The sequence below is a fragment of the Melozone crissalis genome, unplaced genomic scaffold, assembly GCF_028551555.1.
Source record: "Melozone crissalis strain CALT ecotype California unplaced genomic scaffold, PUWL_Pcris_2 ptg000045l_1, whole genome shotgun sequence".
Classification (NCBI taxonomy): domain Eukaryota; kingdom Metazoa; phylum Chordata; class Aves; order Passeriformes; family Passerellidae; genus Melozone; species Melozone crissalis.
In genome coordinates, this window is record NW_026535823.1 from 16,593,302 (window position 1) to 16,617,765 (window position 24,464).

The 24,464-nt window shown below is 40.2% G+C and overlaps 1 protein-coding gene across 4 annotated transcripts; it reads left to right on the forward strand.

Annotated features, from left to right (window-relative positions):
- Positions 1 to 11,958: 11,958 nt before the first annotated feature.
- Positions 11,959 to 24,392, forward strand: DIPK1A (divergent protein kinase domain 1A). 4 transcript variants are annotated; one of them, XR_008483666.1, is made up of 6 exons: positions 11,959 to 12,037; positions 18,293 to 18,427; positions 18,701 to 18,808; positions 19,471 to 19,647; positions 20,575 to 24,180; positions 24,304 to 24,392. XR_008483666.1 is itself a non-coding variant. In XM_054285783.1 (5 exons), exons 1-5 carry the CDS (start codon positions 11,984 to 11,986, stop codon positions 21,385 to 21,387), a joined length of 1,287 nt encoding a protein of 428 aa, XP_054141758.1. In that variant the 5' UTR covers positions 11,959 to 11,983; the 3' UTR covers positions 21,388 to 24,199. The 4 variants fall into 4 exon arrangements, 2 of the variants coding, with proteins under 2 accessions (XP_054141758.1, XP_054141759.1); XR_008483667.1 differs by having other exon boundaries at positions 20,575 to 22,871; XM_054285783.1 differs by lacking the exon at positions 24,304 to 24,392 and having other exon boundaries at positions 20,575 to 24,199.
- The last annotated feature ends 72 nt before the right edge of the window (positions 24,393 to 24,464 follow it).

Consider the following 24,464-nt stretch of genomic DNA (forward strand, 5'->3'; position numbering starts at 1 on the left):
TTTACTCTTTGCTCTCTGCCTGCACTGTCATTCTGCTGCTGTGGTCATATAATTGCTTCCTTTCAGAAAACAAACAGCTGCCAAGTCTTGAAATTTTGGTTAACTGCTTGGATCAGAGATTCCAGTTCTCAAACTCCCTGAGAATTCAGTCATGCACCAGTGCAATGCATTCCTTCTCCTCCTCTCTGCACACAGATTTCAAAGCAGTTACTGAAGCTCTAGGTAGTGACTAAAGTTAAAGTGCAGAGTCAGCATTTCACAGCTAAAGCCGAAGCAAGCATTTTATTCTTTCACTTTAGCTCTGCTCTGCAGATTTGCAAAGTAATTGCATTCTCAAATATTTTACATTGTGATGGGCTGTATCATAACTTCTTGATGACTGGATCGTCATAGTGTTTTATAGTAAGGTTTTGTCTGTCAGCATCTGTGCTCCTTTGTGGACTGTAAAAATGTCTGCTAGAGCAGAATTTCCAGCCCTTTTGTGGTTAAATTTTGTAGCCATACAGGCCAGACTTACCTCTTAACTCTAAATTGAAGTTAAAGAATGCTTAAGGGCCCCTCAGGAGATAGTTACATGGCAGAATATTGCCATTTCATCTGCAGTGAAAAATCTGTTCTGGACATGAGTCTGGCTGGAGGGAGAATTAGTACAGCATTCCTTCTGCTCTCCCACCACCTGGTATGTGGTATGGGCCTTCAAACAAGCTTTCAGCATGTCTGCCAAGTCCTACTCAGATGGAAAATCCCTCCTTTCCTTTCCTTTCCTTTCCTTTCCTTTCCTTTCCTTTCCTTTCCTTTCCTTTCCTTTCCTTTCCTTTCCTTTCCTTTCCTTTCCTTTCCTTTCCTTTCCTTTCCTTTCCTTTCCTTGCCTTGCCTTGCCTTGCCTTGCCTTGCCTTGCCTTGCCTTGCCTTGCCTTGCCTTCCCCTTCCCCTTCCCCTTCCCTTTTCCCCTACCTGATAGCATCTCTTTATTTATGAGATGGAGAAAAAGTAGTTTTGAAGAGTACAGAATGACAGGACCCTGCTAACACTTAGCAGAGGCTGAAGAGCTGTTTGCAGCCCAGAGAATTCAGCTGTGGGGGCAGAAGATAAGGCAGTAGCCCCTTCTGCTGCCAGCCCCAGGGGGCTGCACAGAAAGAACCATAAGCAGTCACAGGCTGACACACCAGCTAAGACACCAGTTGCATGCTTCATTCTTGCAATGCTTATGAAATAATCATACTGTTACACTTGTTAACTTTGATATGCTTACTTAAAAGGTGCAATCTAAGTGTCATTGTTTTAGCTAATCCAAATGTAACAGCTATTGTCACACACACATTTTGATCGCTCCACCCTGATGTCATGTTCTCTCAGCCTGAAAGCCCAGATTTTGTTCCAACACAGCATTCCTTATCTGCATTTAGCTAAAAAAAAAGTGTACAGCAACAGGATCAAAATCAGTTCTTATTACAGCAGTCACTTATTTTCTATTTTGGCTTGTTTCATACCAGCACTGAGGCAGATCCATATCTATACAGTCCTGACTCTATCCCAAAAATTTGGGGCTGCTGCAACAGACAGGTTTTCCCTTTTTTTTCCTTGTGCTATGTTCTTTTCTGATGAGTCTCTAAGTATTAGTTAAATATCCAGTCATCCCCTCTGCCAGCTTTTGCAGTGAGGTGGAGTGTGAATTTTACAAAGCACATCAAGAGCTGGCAGTCCTGCTGCTTCCCTCTCAGTCTGCTGCCATGGCTCCCACTGAGCCCACGTGGGTGCTCCTCTGACTGGCTCTGTACCCCCAGCAGTATAAGCTAAGCCCAACAGCAGTGGTTAAAATGTTTTCTGATGTTCAGTCTCCTGAGTCTACTCCTCCCAGAGGCAGGGGAGGCCTGGTGGGGAACAGAAGGGGGTGGGGAACAGCACACCAGCAAGAGGCTTTAAATCCATCTTTTCTCTGCAGTTGTAGCTGAGGGTACAGTTACCTGACTCAGCCACACTTGTCCAACATCTGCTGCCATCTAAGGTTGCCGTCACTTCTGCTCAGGACATGCTGGCTCTCCCCTGTGCCAGGAGCCATGCAGAGGTGGCAGCTCAGTGAACTGCTCCTGCTGAAAAACATTAATGTATATATGCATATATAACACATACATGTGTGTGTAAAAATAGGTTTGTTTGCAGGCAGGTCAGCTTGAAGGCTTCAGGGGCCCAGGAGCTGAGAGCATGTACATATTGAAAAAGGAGTACAGAACTGAGGTAGCAGAAGAGGTGATAAAAATATTCATGTCAAAATGGAAATACAGAGAGAAAAGTCTTATTTCTTCCTGTGTTTAAGTTACGGGAGGAAACACCTACAACAAGCCAAAAGGGAAACATAAGCTGACCTTCAGTTTGATCCCATGGGCTGCCATCTCTTTCAGATACCCGGTACATTTCCCTGGTCATGGGCCACTTATGAAGTGAACAATTGAAGTATTTCTGTTATGAGACAAATGAGCTGCTGCTTGTGTGAGGAGAGCAGAAGTTTCCAGGCAGGACTGCCAAGTAGGCACAGTGGCCCTGAGAAGTGCCATGGGCTCAGCCTGGCTGGGCTGAGGGCCATGTGCCACCCTCATGGGCACTGCTGGCCACAGAGGGTACTGATGGCTCTGCTGTGCCCCATTGCACCCAGGCAAGGTCCATCCACCTGCCCACGACAGATGCAAAAGAGAATACCCTGAGCTGCCAGAAGCAGATGTGAAAAAACTTTGGGACATGAAAGACCACATTCAAAAGCTTGTCAATATGAACACACACTAAAAAGCTGAGACAAATTAGACAATGCACAAAAGGGAAGGCCTAAGAAGCATGTGTGAGGATTATCTAAGTCAGAAGTCAGTTTGCTATAGATTAATTCTCCTTCAACTTACAACACACTGTTGCCAGCTTGCCTCTCCCAGGAACTTTAACAGCTGTCTCAAATTTCTCAGGTAGGATCAATTCTAGAGCTGTATTTGCCAAAGATAGAAGGAAATGTAGGCAAGCATTGATAAGACACTGAACTAATGTGCAGGAGGTTGCTAAAAGTAGAGCTGATTTTTTTCTGCCTTGCCTGGAATTCAGCAGACCAAAAGGTCAAGTAGTGATGGTCTCCAAGGACTTTTTAATTTACTGCAGGTTCTAGGATGTAAAATGCCTGTGACAGTGCTATCATGCTACTAAAGATCTAATGCTGTATCAGATTACTGGAGTGATTTAATTACCAACGGATAGCCTGTGGTGAAAAGGGCACCCTTACTTGCTAGACCTGTAAATCCAGGTCTTATTTTAAAACTTTTTTTTAATCAGAAACGGCAAATTTATTGAAAATGTATTTTTCTTCTGTTTAGAATGAACTTTGAATCTCACATGATGGCTGGGAAGATGAATAGGGGAAAAAAAAAGAGATGGAAAAATTGAATAGTTACCACTCTCCTCTGGTTTTAAATTAAAACTATTTGGAACCATTGATTCCTGATGGGAAATTATATTTGTAGTTTTTACTTCCAGAGTTTGACTGGAAGTAAAACTAGATATAAACCTATATCCTCAGTTGTGTAAATGAATCCAGGTTCAAACATGCTGTGCAGAAGGTTTTTTTATGTGGACAATTGCACAATGAGAACAAGAAGCTGGGGTAAAACAGGTAAAAGCTGGGATGTCAATACCCAGTAAGTCTGTTTGTTTGTGTATAAAGAGGAAGTCACAAAATAAGTTGATTGAAAATTCTGCAAATCTCACATCAAGGTCAGTCTAAACTATAACAAATTATTTACTAAAAATCTAGACAAAACAGAAAATAAGTATCTGTAGTAATTTGAAATATTTTCACAGAAATCACACTATTTGTGTCCATGACAATGACTGCATTGACCAGCTACCACTTAACCCTTCTTAGAGGTGTAAAGGTCTAACAAAGGCTCTCTGTGTCTTCAGTTTACCTCACCCACTACTTCTTTTTTTTCAGATATACTCCCAAATCCCATCCAAAATTGGTGTTGTGGGTTGGAAACGTGGGTTTGTGAATTGTTTCCTTTTGTTCAGCTGCACTGTAATACAAAAGATGTAGAAAGGGTCTGATTGCCTGCTCAATTAAAAGAAAATGTTTGATGTGCTGCAGCTTCTGTCTGAGAGTGGTGGTGGTGCCATTTGAGCACTGTGTTTGGAAAGAGGGCTCTGAACACATGCACAATGAGAAGTCAGGGCTGCCACAACAGTTGCACTGTTCACATAGTGACATGAATATATCCCCTTTAGCACAAAGGATATGTGTTCAGTGTGTTTCCTCTGAGATAATAAAAGATTTAATTAACTGCAACAGCTTATTTCTTATATATTTAGGCATTTTAGCTATTTTTTTTAATATAAAATGCAGCTTTGGTTTCTTTTAAGCAAAAGACAAGGAATCAGCATGATTTCTGATGTAGATTCATGGAGGGCAATCTTAAAATACATCTTTAAGGCCTATGTTCTTATAGATACCACACTGTCAAATAACAAAGTTACTTTAGTTGTAGTTCCCTGATGCATTTTCTTTAGCAGCTGGGCTGCTTTAATAAGTTCTGACCACAGTCTGCTTCTTGGGTGCTCTGCAAAAACTTGTTCAGCTGTGCTGCAAATTTCATAATAGATATAATCCAGGTTAAAAACAACCTCTGGTTAAAAACAATTAAATAATATTGATGGGTGGAGGGGTGGAATGGTGTGTCTGTGATACAGAAATAAAATGAGCTGGGGTGAGGCCATACAAAAATATGTTCTTCTGTTGTGAACCTCAGTGCTGCTGTTAAAGCATGTAGCAGAACTGATCAATGAGAACTGTAACACCAGACTTTTACAGCCTTGTAAGAACTGGGCAGAAGCCTAATTTGCAAGGTATTTTTTAGCATATTGGTGTGGTATAGTCAGTCTATGACTGTATTGATACCTTGAATTTTAATGAAGCATAGAGTTAAAAATAATACTGCATACTATATTAGCATGAGCTTGGTTATTTTTTAAATTTTATTTTATAGCATTTTAAACTGTTACTGCTCCAAATTGCCTTCTGTCATTCATTTAGGGAAAAGAGAACACCTTTAGAAATGCTATAACTTGGCATTTATTGTGTTGTCATTTTTGCTGTGTTGTATGGATGGATAAAAAAAATCTGTTGTTCAGAAATATGTACTATTACACAGAAAAGAACCCAAAGAGTGTATTTTAGACTGTTGAATTTATTCTGCCTGGGTGTTTTTAATGATGTAAAGAAAATGTATGTGTAAAAGCAGCTCCCTACTTTGCTTAAAACAGCATTTTTCCCTCCAAAAAAAATCAGTCTAAGAATAAAATAGTTTTACTTAATTCTAGCAATTACATTTACAGTGGGAATTCCTGCTAAGTATTGTGGAAATTTAGATGTTGACAAATCTAAAATAATTCAATTACTACTTAATGCCTACTGGCATTTTCGATCAACAATCCCACAGCACTTTCCATGAAGTAGGCTCCAGGAATTAATTAATATATAATCAATACATTGCCTACTCTAGGGATTGAAAAGGCATCTGCTCTGTGCCAGGAACATACCTGACTGTCGGTTTGTGGTTTTGTTTATTTAAAGGGAAATTAAAACTATTTTCTGTAGGAAAAAAACAATGATAAATACTTAAGTATATTAACTGTACATATATTTATTAAGAGTTTGGAATTTTAGTAATATAGATATGGCCTTCATAAGTGGTGATAAGCTTTTTTAGAAAGTTTGTGTATTACAAATTACCTCAAAATTGCCAACTTCAATAAGTTACTACTAAAAATACATTAATTTTTTTTTTTTTGCCTAAAATTTGATACCTTACAATTAGAGGTTTTCTAAAAGGAAAAATTTATTTCCTAGACATTTCTTCTAATCATTACTGCTCTTTCAAGGGTGTTGCCAGAATCCTCTAACAATTCAGTTCAAAATTTCTGGATTTCAAGTATAAAGGTTTTGAATGTAGCCCAAAAAAGTAAGACAGAGTGTTATGTTTTGATTAATTTTTATCAATATCATGAAGACTGTTTGATAAGGCATGCCACTACACTGTACTAATTCTTGCTTATGGGACCATATTTCCAGCTTCATTAAAGCCTGTGAACTGAAGCAGATTTACTTGTGTATGATTTAAGGCCTGACACAAATATTATCAGTTCAAATTCCTCCATAACACAAGGTTTCATTCATTCTGCCCAACAAATCACTAGGTTGGAGTGTGTGTTATGAGGAGACATCAGTTTGAGGGCAGACTTGAAGTGCTTTTCATCATATCCCATTTGAAGTAGTTCCTGTATCTGCCACTTCTCCCAAATGTCAAGGTATTCCTGCATTTCTGAACATGGCACTCTGCAGTGGCATGCATAATCAAAATGGGGAACTGATGAGGCTTTTTCCTTTTTCTGTGTTATTTTTAATTTGAGTTGAGCAGACAGTTCGCCATTCAGCTACACAAAGAGCTGCATGGCAGAAGTGAGAGAACAGCATGGGAGTAGGTGTAAGTAGTAGAGGATGAGCGAGGAAAGGGCTTCCCACAGCAGCTCTGCTGTCTGTAGTTGCTCTCCTGCCCATTTTTCTCCTCTATACCAGAGCTGGCAGAAGGCAGGGCAGAGCTGTACCTCACTAGCTGATGTTCACAGTCTAGCATTTCAGCAGGAACTGGCTTCGCAGGCAATTAAAGCAAATGTGCTCGACTGTGAACTGAAAGAGTTCTGTTGTGGAAATGTCCTCGGGCACAGGGGATGGCAGGACAAATGGGGTAGCAATGCATTAAACCATTGCAGCTGTGTTGTGCTCTGTGCTTAGGTCAGAGCTCTCCTAATGCACCACGTGCTGAAAAATGTACTACCCTGCTCGGTGATTGTTCCAATCCTGTACTTCCTTAGGAGTTAAAAATTAGCATCGTCTTTCTGAACTGAATTCTGCTCATCTCCTCATCTTCACCTTCTCATATCAGTATGCACCAGCTTCAGTACTGGAATCTACTATTTAGAACCTAAGAGGAATTTTTAAAGAGTGTGGGCTAGGACTTGGATATTTTCTAGCTCTCTCTTTTACCTTATAAGGTAAGCAGGAAGGTGCAAGTGTTAATTCAGGGGAAGGAATTTTGGGAAATGGGGGTAAGGCATGAAGAAAATGCCAGCTAGCCTGTTTATTAGAAAGTCCATAAATAGGAATTAAGACTAACATTTCTGTTATAAAAGGTTTGTGGTTTTTAACAGATGACCACCACAAGCATAAAAAAAGAGAACAAAGAAGTCTTTTACTTCAAGTAAAAAAAGTTCAGAGGGGATTATAACTTTGCTTCAACTCTAATTCAAAGAAGGAAACATCCAGGATAATTAAGTAAAATCTCCACCTTGAAAATAAGTTATCTGAAAATTATAAAAGGCTTTCCAAACCAGAAATAGATTAAGGCTAGCAAGTGTATTCTGACCATGCATTTTAACATATAATCTCAATTAATCTTGGGTAAAATTCTTGAACATCACAACTCCAGCAATTAATAGTGGAAGTAGACTTGAAAGCATAAATATGTACAAAGAAAACCTAATTTTACTGGCTGATTGAATCTGAACTGTGTTGTCTTTGTAGACTTTGAAATACAGACATGCAAATATAAATGCAAACTGTTCTTTTGCATTTGCTTGCAATTGACCACCTTCAAATTTTTTCTTCTGAGTACAATATTTATGGAGTTTTCTTAGTCCTCTAAGGTATATAGGATTGTAAAGCTTTCTATTCTGGATTTTGAAGACCTATTTACTCTAGATATGTTATGTTATTAAGACCTATTTACCGTAATGTTTTTTAGTACATTTTGAATTTTTAAAAATATATCAGAATAAAAGTGTAAACATTGTGTCCCTTAAAGCAAAGACTGGTATGTCAAATTAATCAGTATCTCTGAATGTTTAATAATAATGATTGTATCTAATCTCAGTCAAGAGCTACAAATGAGTCACATACATTTATACAATTTATCTGATGGTAAAACATTATCTTTTACAAGCTGTGTTTAAATAAGGTAAAGTTTTCAGTGGTTATAAACAGCCTTTTGCTCCCATGTAAGTCCAAGCTATTGATGAAAGGAATTGGACTGCCTCTAACCTATCTCAGAGGAAAAAAGAGTCAAGATAAGTTTTTAGTTCAGATCATTGATTCAGTTCTTTATACAACGAGAGAAATGTTTGTGCCAGCCCAGGGGAGAAGGTAGGCACCAACAGCAAGAGAAGGTGACACCATCTGCCTCAGCAGCAGGGTGGATTTATGTGAGGTTTAAGTGACCATGTAAATAGAGCCTTAGAAATGAAACCCGTATGCCGTTTCCTCAAATAGATTCATGATTTGTTTATACTGAGTTAAGGGACAAGGGAATCCTTAACAGGCTGTGTCTGCTTTTTGGGTAAGAGGTGGTTCCACCTACTCAAGCAGTAGAAGCATTAGCATTTGTAAGAATGTGAATAGGAAATAATAGGAAATAATCTATTAGGATAAATCTAAAGCTAATACACTGATTAAGTCAGAGTTCACAGAAATTTGCAAAGGGGAAGGAAACAGTGTCTCTCTCTGAAGGGAACATGAGGGAAAGTTTAGATATAAAGGTTGGATGGATCCCCAGATCTTTGTTCTCATCCGCAAAAACAGGCCTAGAGAAGAAAGAAAGAAAGAAAGTAGAGTCTGTATAAAAACAGACTCCTAGACAGATACATGAGCAAGTAGATAGCTGAGTGGCACAAAAAGAGAGAAACCTCTAAATTTTTCTAGGCTTGATTTTAGGAAATGAAGGTGATTTTATTTTAAATCATTACCATATTATATATTGTGTAAATACACTTATTAAATGGAGCTACAAAGCTGGGCAATGGCCAATGCTAGAGCATTACATTCTACTGGTGCTGTAATACTTTAAGACTGCAGTAGCTGCTCAGGATCATAGAATATTTTTAAGCACTTCCAGAGCAAAAGAGCATTAATCTAGGAAGCTATTCTAGGCAGATTGGAAGTTAGTAAAGCTGCTGTGAGAAAGAGAAGTCTTATGATTATTAACATTAGCTAGAGACTCCCTGCATATAATATGATGGTGGGGAGAATGGGTGAACCCTGAGGATTTCCCATGGAGTCTCTTATGACAGTATTTGAGTTAAATCAGTATGTGGATGCAGCTGCTTCAAATAACTGAAAGAAACAAGTCCAGCACCACTGCAATAAGTTAATGTTTAGCTTTCATGTGATGTTAAACCTGTATTACTTGCTCAAGTTACAGAGACTTGCCTTCAAAAGAAATTGGATAAAATTATTTATTATATTTTGAAGGTGCACATTACACTGACTACCTTGAAGAATTCAGGTTCTTCTCTGTAGCTTTTCAATATTTTCATTTGTCTCATATATTCATTCCTTATATTTCTAGAATTCCTGAATGTTTCAATCTTTGCAAACATTTTTTGGTTTTTCTGAGTTATGCTAATATGTAATACAGTCTAAGTTGTCATGGAGTTGCAGGTGAATGTAAGAGGGTACTATAAAACCACATTTACCTTCTGACATTGTGAGTGACAAACACTGCATTGTACAACTAGCAGTCGATTTCTATCTTATACAAAACCCCTGCATCACTAAAATAACATTTAATGTTGTTATAGCTGGATAGGAAACTTTAAGAATTAATAGGTAGCAATAAATCAGCATAACTTCTACTGCTTGGACATTAAGACATACCAAGGCTTTGGTGTGGGCCTACAAAAATGGATGATGTGTGAACTGCAGAATGGAAACGTGTGAATGGAAAGGCTGTACAGCAGATAATGTATCAATATGACTTATGTTCTACTGGAGGGCAGATGCAGATGTTTTTCTGCATCTGCCCCCCAGTCCTTAGAATATTCCTTTGGGTTTCCACATCCTGAGAGCACCAAGTCAGTGCATGTTACATGGTTCCTGTTACTGTCATGGCTTATGTGGCCTAGCTTTTCATGGGAGTTGCCTCTACTGAAGCTTTACCAGGAATTTAACAGGTAACTGAAAAAGGCTGAAACAGCCTTATTTTTTAGCGTTTAGCAAAGACTGGGCACAAAGAGTACTTGAAGAAGAACTAAACATTTCAGTACTGGAATAAAGCACCTGCTCTCACAGATGATGAAGATCTCATGTACTAAGTGAAAAATATATCCCCTAATGAACATATGCCAGGAGCTGTTTGGATCTAGATGGAACAGGAATGAAACATTTAGATCCTTGCCAGCCATATGGGACACCGACATTTCACAATTACTCCCAGCCTGTCATTCCAAGGCTTGGCATACAGCACTGGATGAAGTAAAGGCTTGAGATTATTCAGCAAAATGTTAAAATGTTTTGCTCTGTGGCCTCCTCTTGCATTGCTCCTCTGTTGCATGTCCACAACCCAGCTAAACTTGAGCAAACCACTGAACTGCAGAGGGAAGTGATGCACAAAGCACAGCCATCTGGGCCTGCTGAATAGGAAGGGAAGAAAACCCTGGGAGAGTCACTGGCTGTTACTAAAGCCAGGATTGCTTTTGCAGGAATGCCAAATCTTACTAATTAATTTTCAGATTTATACTTCAGGGTGACTCTGGCAGTGATGATTATATTATTCAAAAAACAGTCACAGACTGTTCTTGAATCTTCAAGCACAAATCTTTAAATTCTTTGTAAGCTCCTAACATTTGCTTTCCACGCACACATCTTTCCTTAAGAGTAAGCCCTGCCAAAAAGAGTTAGCTTATCCTTACAGTAGTATTTTGTGACTTGTTCTTTTCATCAAAGCATCGTTCTTTGAAAAGTGCACTGAACACCCAAGTCACAACATGCTATGTTTGTCTCATTTTTATCCCAACACCTTGGCATAATCTTTGTGCCTGAAGTCTCATAGACAAAAAGCATCAGGACTGGAGACTCCCAGCTTCTGGCTTTGACTCTGGTAACACACTGCATTAAAAGAAGTCACAATCAAATCATAAAGGCAAGAAGGCTGGGCAAAACTCAAACCTTGCCTAAGAAAGGATGATTTTACTTGAACTTAATAGTGTTCCCACCAATTTCAATTGGACTGAGGCTTCCCACAATGTATGAGGAGCTGAGAGATCCCCTGGTGAAGAAGAAGTAGGTAACGTTTCTCCACTTTATGGCACTAATGTAGAATTATAGAATAACTGGGGTTAGAGATTACCTTTTCCCAGCCCTCCTGCCATGGGCAGGGACAACTCTCAGTAGACCAGTTTACCAGTTTGCTCAAAGCCTTGTCCAACCTGGCCTTCAAGTGGGACACCCACAGCTACTCTGGGCAGCGCTCTTACAACCTACTCAGGCTGCTCTTACCAACCTCGCGGTAAAAACTTGCTCATCTGTGTTAATATGTGTCCAGGCAAACGCTCCTTCCTTATTCTGGAGGAACTACTCCTTTTTTGGGGTTTTGCGGGGCGTTTTAGTGTGTTTGGCGTTTTTTTAAGGACGGTAAGAAGCCTGCAGCTGGTTTTAATACCCTACCCAGTAAATGACGGGAGCCTGTTCGCAATCAACGACACGCGTTATTTATTAACTGACTTCTCCGTAATTGTCCCCAGACGGCCCCGAGCAGTTTCTGGCAGACACGAGGGGAGCTCGGGGGTGGCTGTGGGCTCTACGGGCTCCGGGCGGCCCTGCAGGGGAAAGGGACGGGGACAGCCCCGGTGGCTCGGGGCGGGCGGGGCTCGCCTCGCCGCCTCAGCCCCGCCTCGCTCCCTCGCGACTGCCGCGTTCGCACCTTCGGCGCGGCGTGAGCGGTGGCAGAGGCGGCAGCCGCCCGCCCTGCCCGCTGACAGCCGCCGTCTCTCGGCGGCCCCGGTGCCCGAGGCGGCTCTTCCCCGCCGAGCCGAGTGGAGCGGGCGGCGCGGCTGCGGCGGCAGGCGGGGGAACGCTGCTCACCGCTCCGCCTCCGACCGCCGCCCGCTGCGGGGATGTGTGATTGCCATGGCGAGGCGGCTCTTCCCGGGGGCCTGGCTGAGGAAGCCCCATTCCGCGCAGGTAGGCCGGCGAGGGGCCGGGGCCGGCGCCCGTCCCTCCCCGCAAAGTTCCCTCCGGAGCGGGCGCCCCCCGCAGGGCTCTCGCCGCTTCCCCTGGCCCGGCCCGGCGCGGCCGCCGCTCCCCTCCCGCCGGCGCCTGGCGGCTGCCGGGGCTCGGCTGCGCCGCGCTGCCGCTCGGCCGGCGGGAGGCGGCGGCGCCGGGCACGGCCGGCCGTGTCGGGGCACGGGAACAGGTGGCGGCGGCCTCGGCGCCGCGGTGCCTCTCGCCGCCCGCCCGCCGGTCGGATCGGGCCTCTCCCGCCGCCTCCGGGCGCAGCGCGCTCCGCGGAGCGGCCGGCGCAGGACCTGTTACGCGGCGGGCGGCCCGCGGCTCCCCGGGCTCACGGCACGGCCGGCGGGGCAGCGACACCTGCGGCACTGCCGCGGCCCGCGAGCCCCGTGCTGTGCTCCGCGCCCCTGCTTTACACCTACCGCCCGTGCTGCGGGATCCATCCTGTCGGCGCACGGACCACAGCCTGCAGGAGCAACTCGTGCCCTTTTTTGCGTGTCTTCTAAAAAATTAATATCGGGCACTTTTCTACTGCTGCTCCATGCATTTCCTTATATGCTCATAGACACACTTCTGTATTTTTATATGCAGGTACATGTTTGCATTACTTCAGTTAGCAGAGTAAGGATGTTTTGGTTGGAAGTGCTGTGGCTGTTGTGTCGTAGGAAGTTCTGCGGTGAAATGTTAGTCGGTCATGACATTGTGGTAGCTTGATGGTTTATCCACTGGGTTTCCCTTTATCAGCTGGGTTGTATTTTAACTAGATTGTAATTAAGGTGAGCATTTGTTGAGTTTGAGGAGCTAAATAATGTTTACTTTTCTTATATATTCTGTTTATGTGTTTGTCATCTGTTGATATGCTTAATGATCATGGGATTAAAAAATTTTAAACTTCACATTGGTGCATTTTAAAATCTTGAAAAAAATTTGGAAAAGTTCTAGAAGAGGAGAAATTAGTTCTCTTTCTGGAAGTACCTGGGCTGGGATGTAATGTTTAAAGAGAAGAATACAGATCTAATTTTACCCTCTTCAGTGGGTAAAATGGTATGTATCTGCAACTCTGGGTCCATATTACTCAGGTTTTAAACGAAAAAAGATTACTCTAGATCTATTTACTGAAGTAGACACTTGTACAGTATTTTAATTCCCATAGCATAAAGCCTTCAATACAATAAAAATGAATTAATAATCTATATGCTACCTTTCAAATGAGGAGTCTCCAAATTGTTTGCCTCCTTTGCCTTGATAGTCTCTTTCTTATCATCATATGGTGATGTCTGATAATATTCTTCTCTACTCTTCTCAAAATTTAATTTAAGGCCTTCCAAGCAAAATATGTTCTTTTAAAATCTGCTAAGAAACAAGAAGACCACAAAATTATTTATAAAAAAATATAGTTAAGAAGTTAAATGTTTGTTTCTATTGCAGATTTAAAAAAAATAAATCTGGTTGTGCTTTCTTATACTGAGAGCTGATTTTGCATGTTCTACGGACTTGTTTTAGGAGAACTAATAGTGGCTTTGTGACCTTAAACATATTTTTCTGTGTTAGTGCATGTATGTTGATATTTGATGCATCCATAGAACAGCAGCAACTATCAATATATTGGCTTTTCTTGTCACTGCATGGTACTGTTGGTACATGACAAATGTAGTCGTGATTTACACTGATTGCTGAGCACTTCTTTGAGATTTGTCTGCAAAGAAGCCAAAGCTCTCTAAGTAAGAGGTAGACCTAACTCACTGAGGGCTGTGAGCAAGGTAGAAAGACTTGTGCAATGTTTCTATGCAGCATTTCAAGTAGCACACCAGGGGAGATATTTGTACAGTGGAAGGTTATAACCTTTGCTGGCTGGTGTTCCAGACTTCTTGAACATTATGTTGTGAAATGAATTGCCAGAACATCAGCTTCTGTCAGTAAGAACTTAATACTTGTTCCAGCTTTTCTGCCCTAATGGGAGCAGGATGTTATGAGCTGGTTGCAACAGATATTCTTTGGCAAATGTTCTCTTGCTCCATGCATGCTTTAGCTTTTGTGCAGAATGCAAGACCCATAGGTAATCAGTTGATGATCTTTGACCCTAAAAAAGATGTCCTGCCATGTGTCAGCTCGTGCAAAAGGAGCAGGGCACACACTCTTAGCTATCTTAGCTCAGCCCAAAACTTAGTGTTAGGTCCTCCCTGAGTAAATGTTAAAGTCCTGTCACTACAAAGAATAGTAAGTCAGAAGTACAAAGCTTTGCCATTGCTTAGACTGCTAATCATGTAGTAATAGAAAACAAAACAAAAATACCCTCAAACCTGAAAAACTTTTAAACACTGCTAAAGACCACAAAAATAATTTAATTGTATTTATAGGATTTTACAGTTAGGTGATTAACACTGGGATATTGTTTGACAAGGAGAGTTAGTGTCCCAGATTTAAGGGACATTGTCCTGAAGTTCTTTTCAGATAGCTGTAGTTACCAATTGTATTGTGAGGCTGAGGACTAACCAGCAGGATTCCTTATGACAAAAATCATGTAAAGAGCACTTGAATGTGTGGAAGTTTGGCTTTATAGATTCTGGATCAAGTTTACAGCCTCTTTAAAGGTGCCTCATGGACTTCACTAGTGTACAAGAGACTGTCTTTGAAGGGCCAAAGAATAAGCAAGTTTAAAGCCCCACATAGAAGAAATTTCCTAAATAATCTCTTTGCTCTAAGATTTTAATCCCTTCTGCTCTGTTTAACCTTTAAAGGAGAGATGTCCCATTTTCCATCTTGGTCATTATTCTATTTCAAAAGATACCTCAGCTCTATTTCCTCACTTTGGTTACTCTGGATACAAAATAACTCAAGACACCGGCATAATCATAAGCACGCACTGTGTGCTTTTAAATATTTTTGTGGCATCCAAAACAGTGTGGGCTAATGCTCTCAGACATCGTGTCAGCCTACCTGAAATGCCTCCTGTGAGAGACAAATCAACCTGAACAGAGAACAAAATAGAATTTCTAACATGATTGGCCTACTTTTTTTTCATCTGTCCTTTCCTATTGCAAGCATGTAAGACAAATGGAATGAACAGCTCTGATTTGGAGATTACTACACTATGGTTATGTGTAATACTTTCCAGAATTAAGCTCTCTGTACTATTACACAAAGAAACACTTTCACACTCTTTAACCATAAAAGTGTTTTAAATAAAAAGTACACTCACCAAAAATCTGTCAAGTTATGTTTCATGTTGATTCACTACTCTCCATATGCTTTGGAGTGCATCCAGGCTTGAGTTTTGCCAGAAGTGGTTTTCCAGTTCTATTTCAGGGGATGAATGTCTAATTATTGTTCAATGCATATGACTTAGCAGAATATACAAGTGATGGAAGAAGTTGAATCTGTAACATCAAGCATTGCAAGTGCTTCCCTCATTCTTGCATTCCCTGGCTCATGTTTAAGTCTTGCTGGAAGAGTAGATTTGAAAAAAAAACTGTTTCCTTGTTTTGAATACTTTTTTCCTTTTTTTGATAATTTTGGAACTCTGTCATTCTGTTGCCCTAAAAATGTTCTTATGACAAGTTTCCTGTCAGTTTGTCACAGTTTCAAATGGAGTCCATCTATATGTGTTGTTCCCTAAATGCTGTCTGGAACTTCCTGCTCAGAAACGTTCCAGTGCTCTGCAGAGCAGTGTAAGTCCCTGTGTTCAGGGGCCAGAGCAGCTCAGTGAAGCCCTGTGCCCTCATTTGGGACAGTGTGCCTGTGCCAGGGGAAGTGAGCTACGTGTGTCAATGCTCCCAGACTGTTCTGGGGAGAACATGAACAATTGGTAGGGGAATGCATGGGAAGAAATCAAATTATCATGCCTTTTGCTGAAGTTGATGACGAAGTCCTTAGAAGAGAAGTAATTCCCTTTGAAGCAGAGTGGAACCTTGGTTGTCTGTAAGCAGAGGGATGCTGTTGTCCATGCTCTGAACTGGCTGGGCAGCTTCTGCAAGTCAAAAGCTGCATGACTCCAGTGGCACAGTGCTGAGCTCAAAATAAACCTAGCTTCTCTGGAACTTCCTGCCAAATACATGAGGTAGTCAGATGGCATTTGGGGAGGATTTTCAGTCTCAAGTACATTCTCTTTCAGCCTAAGGAGGAGGACAATATATTCAGTATCCATACTGGGAGAATGGTCAATATTCTGCAGTGGTCCTGAGGCCTGCAGGCTGCTGCTGGTCTCTGAGGTTGTACTAAATGGATACAATAGTACAAAATTTCATTAAACAGCACTTTAGTTTAAAATGTATTATAAAAGTTCATGGAAGGATTCAGCAAGAAACACTGAGGAATGAAGAGGGTTTGTTGTCCCAGAAGCTTTGGTTCCCAAGCAGTTTTTACACATGAAACAGCTTTCCCTAAAATTGTCTGTTTTATTTCTGTTGATCTTCCCCAGATTTTACCAGTAGTTTTTTATGCATTATGTTCTGCTACATAACAGAGTTATTAGAAATAGCTTTAAAAAACGCCGAACTTATGAAACTTGTCTCTAAAAAAATCACTGGAATAAAAAGTTAATTGCAGCTCTCTCCTTTTTTAACCAGGTAGTTTTAAGATTGTCAAGTGAGTTTGTGTGAAGGCGTGAAGGAATAGGGATGCACAGCTGATGCATGTGGCACAGCTTTATGGATTGGAATCACCTTTGGGTCTTTTGAAATGGACTTTTCTCGATTTTTTTGTTTCCAAGAGAAAGAGTATCATGCATGCTGGTTGGTTGTTATATTTTAATAAATACTAATAAATTACTGCAGTCTTTGTGGTTAAATAAAATTGCTTATTTGCATTTGCTGCAGTTCCGTGTATGTGTGTGATGGCAAAACTGATTACTACCTTCCTTGGAACCTTTTCCAAACATATGGAATAATTTCTCCATGATGTACAGTCAAGTTAGGACCTGTCAATTTGCAAAAGAGATGAGATCACGGGGAGGTGTGTTATGGAGGCCTACAAAATCAGGCCAGTGGAGACAGAGTGGATAGAGATTGTTCACTCTTCTCTTCCAATAGATGAACTAAGGGGTCTCAAACAAAGTTAATATGAATCAGACTGCAGCAAAATAAAGTCCAGTCCCTGACTGTGGTAGTGAATAGTAGACCTGTGATTGTTAAGTTTGTTGTGGATGCTTATGTGGATTTCAAAGGGAATCTGGGTAAATTAGTGAAAGATTTGAGATTTACTAAATATAGAGTATTACATCTGGCTTAGCAAGTTCTTCTAGAGGAAACTGGGAGTACACTTAGTGTATATAATATATGTTACCAGTCTTCAATAGCATCTTTTTATAGCTATTGCTGAAGATCAGGATACTGATAGAAATGGATCTTGTACTGACCAAATATAGCTGCTCTCATCCACTTCCTTATATCTTGCTGCTAAAGCTGATCCTGATATTCTAATTAGTTTCTGATCCTGATGTGAATATGAAAATCATCCTGTTAGCACACCAGACTCTGAGGAGGAGGAAAAAAAAAAAAGAAGGAAAAGATCAAAACATCCCTCCTACTTTGTAAGACACTTAGGTCTCCCTCAATTCTTAATTTATAAATAGTTTTTCCTTCTGCCCCTGTGAAAACTCTATTTGTGAGGCCACAGAAACAACAGGAAAGTTGTGCATACAACTTCCCACAGTTGTGGGAAGGTGAGGCTACTATAGAAGAATTTTATTTGCATAATTAATGGTGTCATTTCAAGGAAGGAGTGGAAGACTTTAGCATATGGAACCTGACCCTGATATCCCTTCTGCTCATTGTATCTCTATCTTGCATATTTACACATTAACACAGATTATTTTTTTACCAAATTCCTTGTCTGTTGGGTTTGATTTACCATGAGTGGAACATAGATAACTGGTCTTAGAGAAAAATGCACTTAATTGAGCTCTGCGATTTAATGATTTTGATCAAATTTGTTCCTGCAGTCTGGCTTGCCCTGTGAGGGTCTAATACCTTTTCTTCTATTTATTTATATCTCAATTTTCCTTCCACTTACATACATGAAACTGACCTCCCCTGTCAGTTTTGCTCACTGAAGGAAGCAAATGTTCCATATAATGCAGTCTGCTTATTTTATCACTGTGGAAGGCAAATTCCTTAGAGATGAAACAGTAAATGATTTTTAGTAAATGAAATAGTAAATGTCCTGCTGCTCAGTGAATTACAAACAATATTTTCTGTTTGTGTGCTCTAGGTCCGTCTGTCGTACGTGCGGATCAAGTATCTCTTCATCTCCTGGCTGGTGGTGTTTGTTGGCAGCTGGATTATGTATGTTCAGTACTCCACCTACACAGAACTCTGCAGAGGCCATGACTGCAGGAAAATAATAGTAAGTGTATTTAGTATAGCTTTCTCAAGTGTTTGACTAATTCAGTCTGTGCCACATGTGATTTAATTAAATTCTCATATTCCATCATACTGATCTAAGATTACAGCTTCAGTTACAAACAAAACCAGTTGTGTCTCTTAACAATATTTTAGCATAGGGTTATTAACATTTTTTCTTAGGTTTTTCTTTCAAGACTCAGGTGTTGGAAGAGATACAGTTATTGCCTCCTTTCCTAGGCAATTTGTTAAATATTTTTCTCCCTGTTTGTTTCAGTGTGACAAATACAAGACTGGTGTTATTGATGGATCAGCATGTAGTAGTCTTTGTGCTAAAGAAACATTGTATTTTGGAAAATGTTTGTCAACAAAGCCCAATAACCAGGTAAGGCTTTACTCATCCAATCTAGTTTTATTATTGCCCACTACCATCAGGTAGACCTTAGTGTCAGCAAGTTGAATCTGTTTAATACAGATTATTTCAAATTCTATTTGCTATGACAGGCAGAGTGTGTGTGCGAGTGTGTGTATATATATATACCTTTGTATAGGTATATATATATATACATATACATATATACACACACCTATACAAAGAAGATACACTGTAATACAAATCAAAATACGTAATATGCACCTATATACAATAATAGAAATTAGTCCTGCATGTAGAGGGGTATATGGTTATTTTATAGTACATGAACATATACAATACATCCTAAATCCTGCCACAGTTTGCCCGACTGTGCACACTTTGTACATCATATTGCCTTCTCTGCTATCCTGCATCCCCAGTAGAAGCAGCAGCCTCATAACAAGCTATGCAGAGGTGGCAGTGATGCCAGGCTGCTGTTTGGGGAGCTGTCTGTGTTCTGACAGTGCAGTGGCTCCTGCAGCAGTGGCTGTCTGTTCAAATTGCCACATCCATTGTCTGCACACAGGATTCAGTTCCTGATCTGTGCTGACTCTTAAAGCAATGGTTGGAGGACAGGTGGTCTTCAGATGAACATCTACAGTGTTTACCTTTCCCCCTCTTTTTCTGCATAGATCTATTTAGGAATCTGGGGAAATCTGCAAAGTGTTATAAAATGCCAGATGGAGGAAGCTGCTCAACTTGATTTTGGTACTGACCCAGAACCAAGGAAGGAAATAGTCCTATTTGATAAACCAACAAGAGGAACCACTGTTGAGAAATTCAAAGAAATGGTATATGGTCTTTTTAAAGTAAGTATATTCTTATTTAGTCTATTTTGACAGAATGGCTTGTTTTCTTGAAGCTGGAGAAAATACCCTGTTGTATGAGCCTTTTTCAAGGGTAAGCTAGATAAATAATCAGCACAAAAATAGTTTTTCCCAGAGCTGATTTGAAGTTTGAAGTAACTAATTAACAGGGTTTTCCCCTTATTCTTTAAATGATGGAAGCAGGCAATAATCTTGTATGTCTATTTTGCTAGTATTGGTATAGAGAACATGATGTAAGGCTGATGTCAGTTGTCATGCATTGCAACAGCTTTGTCTCTGCTGTGAGCAGCAGGTGTGTTAGGCTAGTTTTAAGGAAAATTTGGGAAAGGTTGATATGCCTGGCTGAAAATGAAACAGTTCTGATTCCAGCAATGGCTTTTTTTCTCTGTAGTCCTACAATGGAGGTGATTACATCAAATAACACAACTAAGCATTTCAGTGTAATTATGGACTCCATTTTGTCTTGGTACCCTTAGTAATTGGACCAAATGTAATTCATAACATTATTCCTCTACATTTCTAAGGTCTAATCAACTGCAAACTAAACCTGATCTAAACTTTTGAATTCTTCATACGTTTTCTTAAAGAACATTGAAAAAGCTACTTGATACAATTTTTCTAAAGCCTGATCTGATCAAGAACAATGATTGAATTGTAATATTTGCATTTTGAAATGCAAAGAAAGGTAGTTCTCATAGGATTGTATGCTCAGTGCCTATGAAAGCAGAACAAAAAGGAAGCTCTGCAGGCAGCTGATGGCAGGTCCTGTTACATTCATAACCAATGAAAACCACAACATAGCCAGTTTTTCCTATTATTCATAGAAGGAGAGGAACAGAGGCAGAGTGACAGATGGATTGGGAGTAGTTAATGAAATCATACTTAATCTTTTTCATTTGTTGCTTTCAGGCAAAACTGGGTGAACAAGGGAATCTTTCAGAACTGGTTAATCTCATCCTGTCTTTTGCTGATGGAAACAAAGATGGAAGAGTCTCTTTGCCAGAGGCAAAATCTGCATGGGCACTCCTGCAGCTGGAAGAGTTTCTGTTAATGGTCATCTTGCAGGATAAAGAACATACTCCCAAGCTGATGGGTTTTTGTGGGGATCTCTATGTGACCGAAAGAGTTGAATATACCTCTCTCTATGGAATCAGCCTTCCGTGGATCATAGAACTTCTCATTCCCTCTGGCTTCAGAAGAAGCATGGACCAGTGGTTCACTCCATCATGGCCAAGAAAGGCAAAAATAGCTATAGGGCTTTTAGAATTTGTAGAAGATATTTTCCACGGACCTTACGGAAACTTTCTTATGTGTGATACAAGTGCCAAAAACTTGGGATATAATGATAAATATGATTTGAAAATGATGGACATGAGAAAAATAGTGCCAGAAATTAATTTGAAGGAAATAATTAAAGATCGTCAGTGCGACTCAGATTTGGACTGCGTTTATGGTACAGACTGTAGAACATTATGTGACCAAAGCAAAATGAGATGTACCACTGAAGTAATTCAGCCAAACTTAGCAAAAGCTTGTCAGCTCCTTAAAGACTATCTGCTTCGTGGTGCTCCTTCTGATATCCATGAAGAACTAGAGAAACAACTGTACTTGTGCATTGCCCTTAAAGTCACAGCAAATCAGATGGAAATGGAGCATTCTTTAATACTCAATAACTTAAAAACTTTACTGTGGAAGAAAATTTCTCATACAAATGATTCGTAGCTTCTTCACCAGCAGAAGAGAATATTGATGCCTGCCACTAGAGGTGGCCCAAGACATTTGATAAAAACAATCTGCACCTTTTTAAAAAGATATTTCTTTACTCAGATTTTATTAATGGTTCTTTCAGTCCTGCCCTTCAGTCAGTAACTCAGGACAGGGCTTGTCTAAGAATGAACACGCCACTGAATGACCCGGCACAGGCCAGAAGGCTGCCTGCTGTTCAGTGCTGTGTTACAGAAACAAGAACTCTGCATGCTTGACTGTTCTGTGCACTTTGTCAGATCTTGAACAGGATGAAAGTGTTCACTGTGCCACCACATCAGCTGAGGCAACATCTTCCATTTCTGTGAAAAACATTGCCCACTTGTGAAATACCTGCAGAGGATTTCTTTCCTAAGTAGTTTTATGAAGAATCACCACTACTGCAAGTAATGTGTCCAAGTCCAAGCTGCTGTTATGAAAAACTGAACTGTGAGATTGAAGTTTACTAATACCTTGGCATGGCAGAATTTGCACATTAAATAATTTTTAACTATGGAAAATTAGAATTTTATTCTAGAATGGATAGGTTGTAATGAGACAAATCAGATTCTGTTTACACATTGTTACCTCATGCTTACATCTTGAATGTTTAAGTAATTCAACTTTTTTAATTAAGTCATTGTATGGTGAGCCCTGTGGGAGCCAACAGTTTTAGAGTACTATTTCTTAAAGTCATTTATATGGTTTAGCAGCAATACCAGCCTCTGTTTGAAAACTTCAGTGGAAACCTCTAATCCAAATTAAGCTGTAGCAAACAGTGAAAAGCAAGGACTTTGTGGACTAAGCTATAGTATGAAAACTGAATTTTTAAAAATACTGAATAGCAGACATGTCCAACTAGTTAAAAAAGAAAGTTTGCATAGTGCAGGAATCTGCTGTATGACATGAGAAACAATCAATAGTTGTGGATAGTCTTGCCTCTTAATGCTCCCTCCACATTTAGCTACAGACCTGTACTTCAGTCTTAACTACTGCAGGAAATATGTAAGCAAGAGCTAGACCTGAATTTTAGGACAGAAGCTGGATTGTTCAGGATTGTGCAATATTGCTCAAATGGGAGCCTATGAGCTATTTTCCAGCTCGCTCCTAGCTGTTACTAAGTGAGCTGCAGTGTGATACTATTCCTTTTTTCTAGTAGCATCTATGAGTCACTGTTAAGGCTCAAGTCATGAGTAAATAAACATCACCTGATCCTGGCACGCCACAAAGCATGACCACTCTACCACCTTAAATCTTCACCCTTGTATTTTTCAGATTTACATCTGTATTCATAATTATGCAGAATTGGATGTCCATAATACACCTGAATATAGGCCAATACTTACCTATTGTATGTTTAATTTTTAAATGCTTTAGGTATAAAGTTGTTCAATCTTTATGATTTTAATGGCAGACATCTGTATACTTCTGAATCCTGGACCCTTAATTCATTTTCAGCAGAGGTAAGAACAAGTTTTAAGTATCTGAAAGGTTAACTGCTGTAGGGATCCTGTCTTAAATGCATTCCTAGAATGATGATACTGAAATACAGGACCACAATAAAGTAATTTGTCCATACCAGATGTAATAATATGCAGCTTGGGTTAAGATTGTTTTGTGAACATCAGTCTTTTAATTTAAGAAATACTGTGCTCATGCTAATTATTGTCTTGAACTTGCTAACGTGCTCCAACTATGAACTAAAAAGTATTCATAACCAGCAATGCACTAAAAGTGTAAAGTGGTCATGTTCTTGTGGAGAAATCTGACAGTGACTGCTACTTGGGCAGATATTTAAAATACCCAACATCACTGGGTATCTTAACTGGAGAATATGTTTAATAGTGCAGTTTGTTGTACACAATCTTCATTTTTATTACTGTTGCATAAAGTTGAAGCTTTCATTGGGAAAAAAAAATACACTTTTGTTTACAATAAATCACAGGCCTCTTTTTTTCAATAGCAGTATTTACACCAACTACCAGTACCTTACAGCAAAACATTCCTCCATCTAGCCTGCTTTACTGGTGTTTAAACTGTGCAAACAGTTTGTCTGAGTCTAGTGTAAACCTACTGTAAGTAAGTGCCTGTGAAACAGGAGGCAAAGGAGCAGAGGACAAAACTGGTGGGGAACGCTTCTCTTCCAGGTGGCTCAGCCTGCAGAGGGAAACACAGACTGGGCTCTGGGAAGGAGCCACCCTTTAGGATAAGGAGATGAAAGCTGCTGAGTGGTGAGGTGGAGGGACACAGAGAGGGGAGGCAGGAGAAGACTGAGGAATTCCACACTGGCATCAGGGAGGGCAGGGAGTGTGAGGATATAAAAGCCATGGGGTGCTCCTCAGAGGAACCATCTCCAGTTGTTCCTGCACCAGGAATAAACTACCTTGTGGGACCAGATTTTCTGTGCTCTGCTAAGGGAACCCTAAGGGTGAACTGGAAGGGAACATGGTCTGGCGAGTGTGTGGGGAGAGTCAAGGGGAAAGGCTCTGGTGTCTGAGTCTCATAATGTTTCCTTAACAAGGCTTCTGTACTTACTCCTGTATATGCAACTTGAAGTGAATTCTCTTATCAACTAAATCACATGGAGTATTCAGCTCAAGACAGTACCTGATTCAGCAGCAGCCAAGGCTTGGAGGTGGCAAGTGCCTGAAAGCCTAAGGTTACCTTTGGGCAGAGGCTTTAGAACCTACTGTGACTGCTCCTGGCCTTTTCCAAAGCTACATCCAGACTCCCCCCAAACAAGAAGTATGCTGAAAGAATTGTGAAATACAGGTACAGGCTTAAAAATAAATTTTAAAAAAATCTTTCTCTAGTTAGAAGTAGCAAACTCTTATACTTAGTTCTTGATACTAACCATGCTAAAAATTAATCGAATTTACTTCCTCGTTCTTATAGAAGTAATTCTGATGCAGCAGCCTTGGTCTTTGAAGTCTGTCACCTCTCTTCTCTGTGAAAATTCACACAGGACTTTGAGAGGGGAGAAAAAGAACTCTTTCAGGTATAGAATACCTAACAAAAAATAAAAAGAATAAAAATATTCTCTATTTTTATAAACT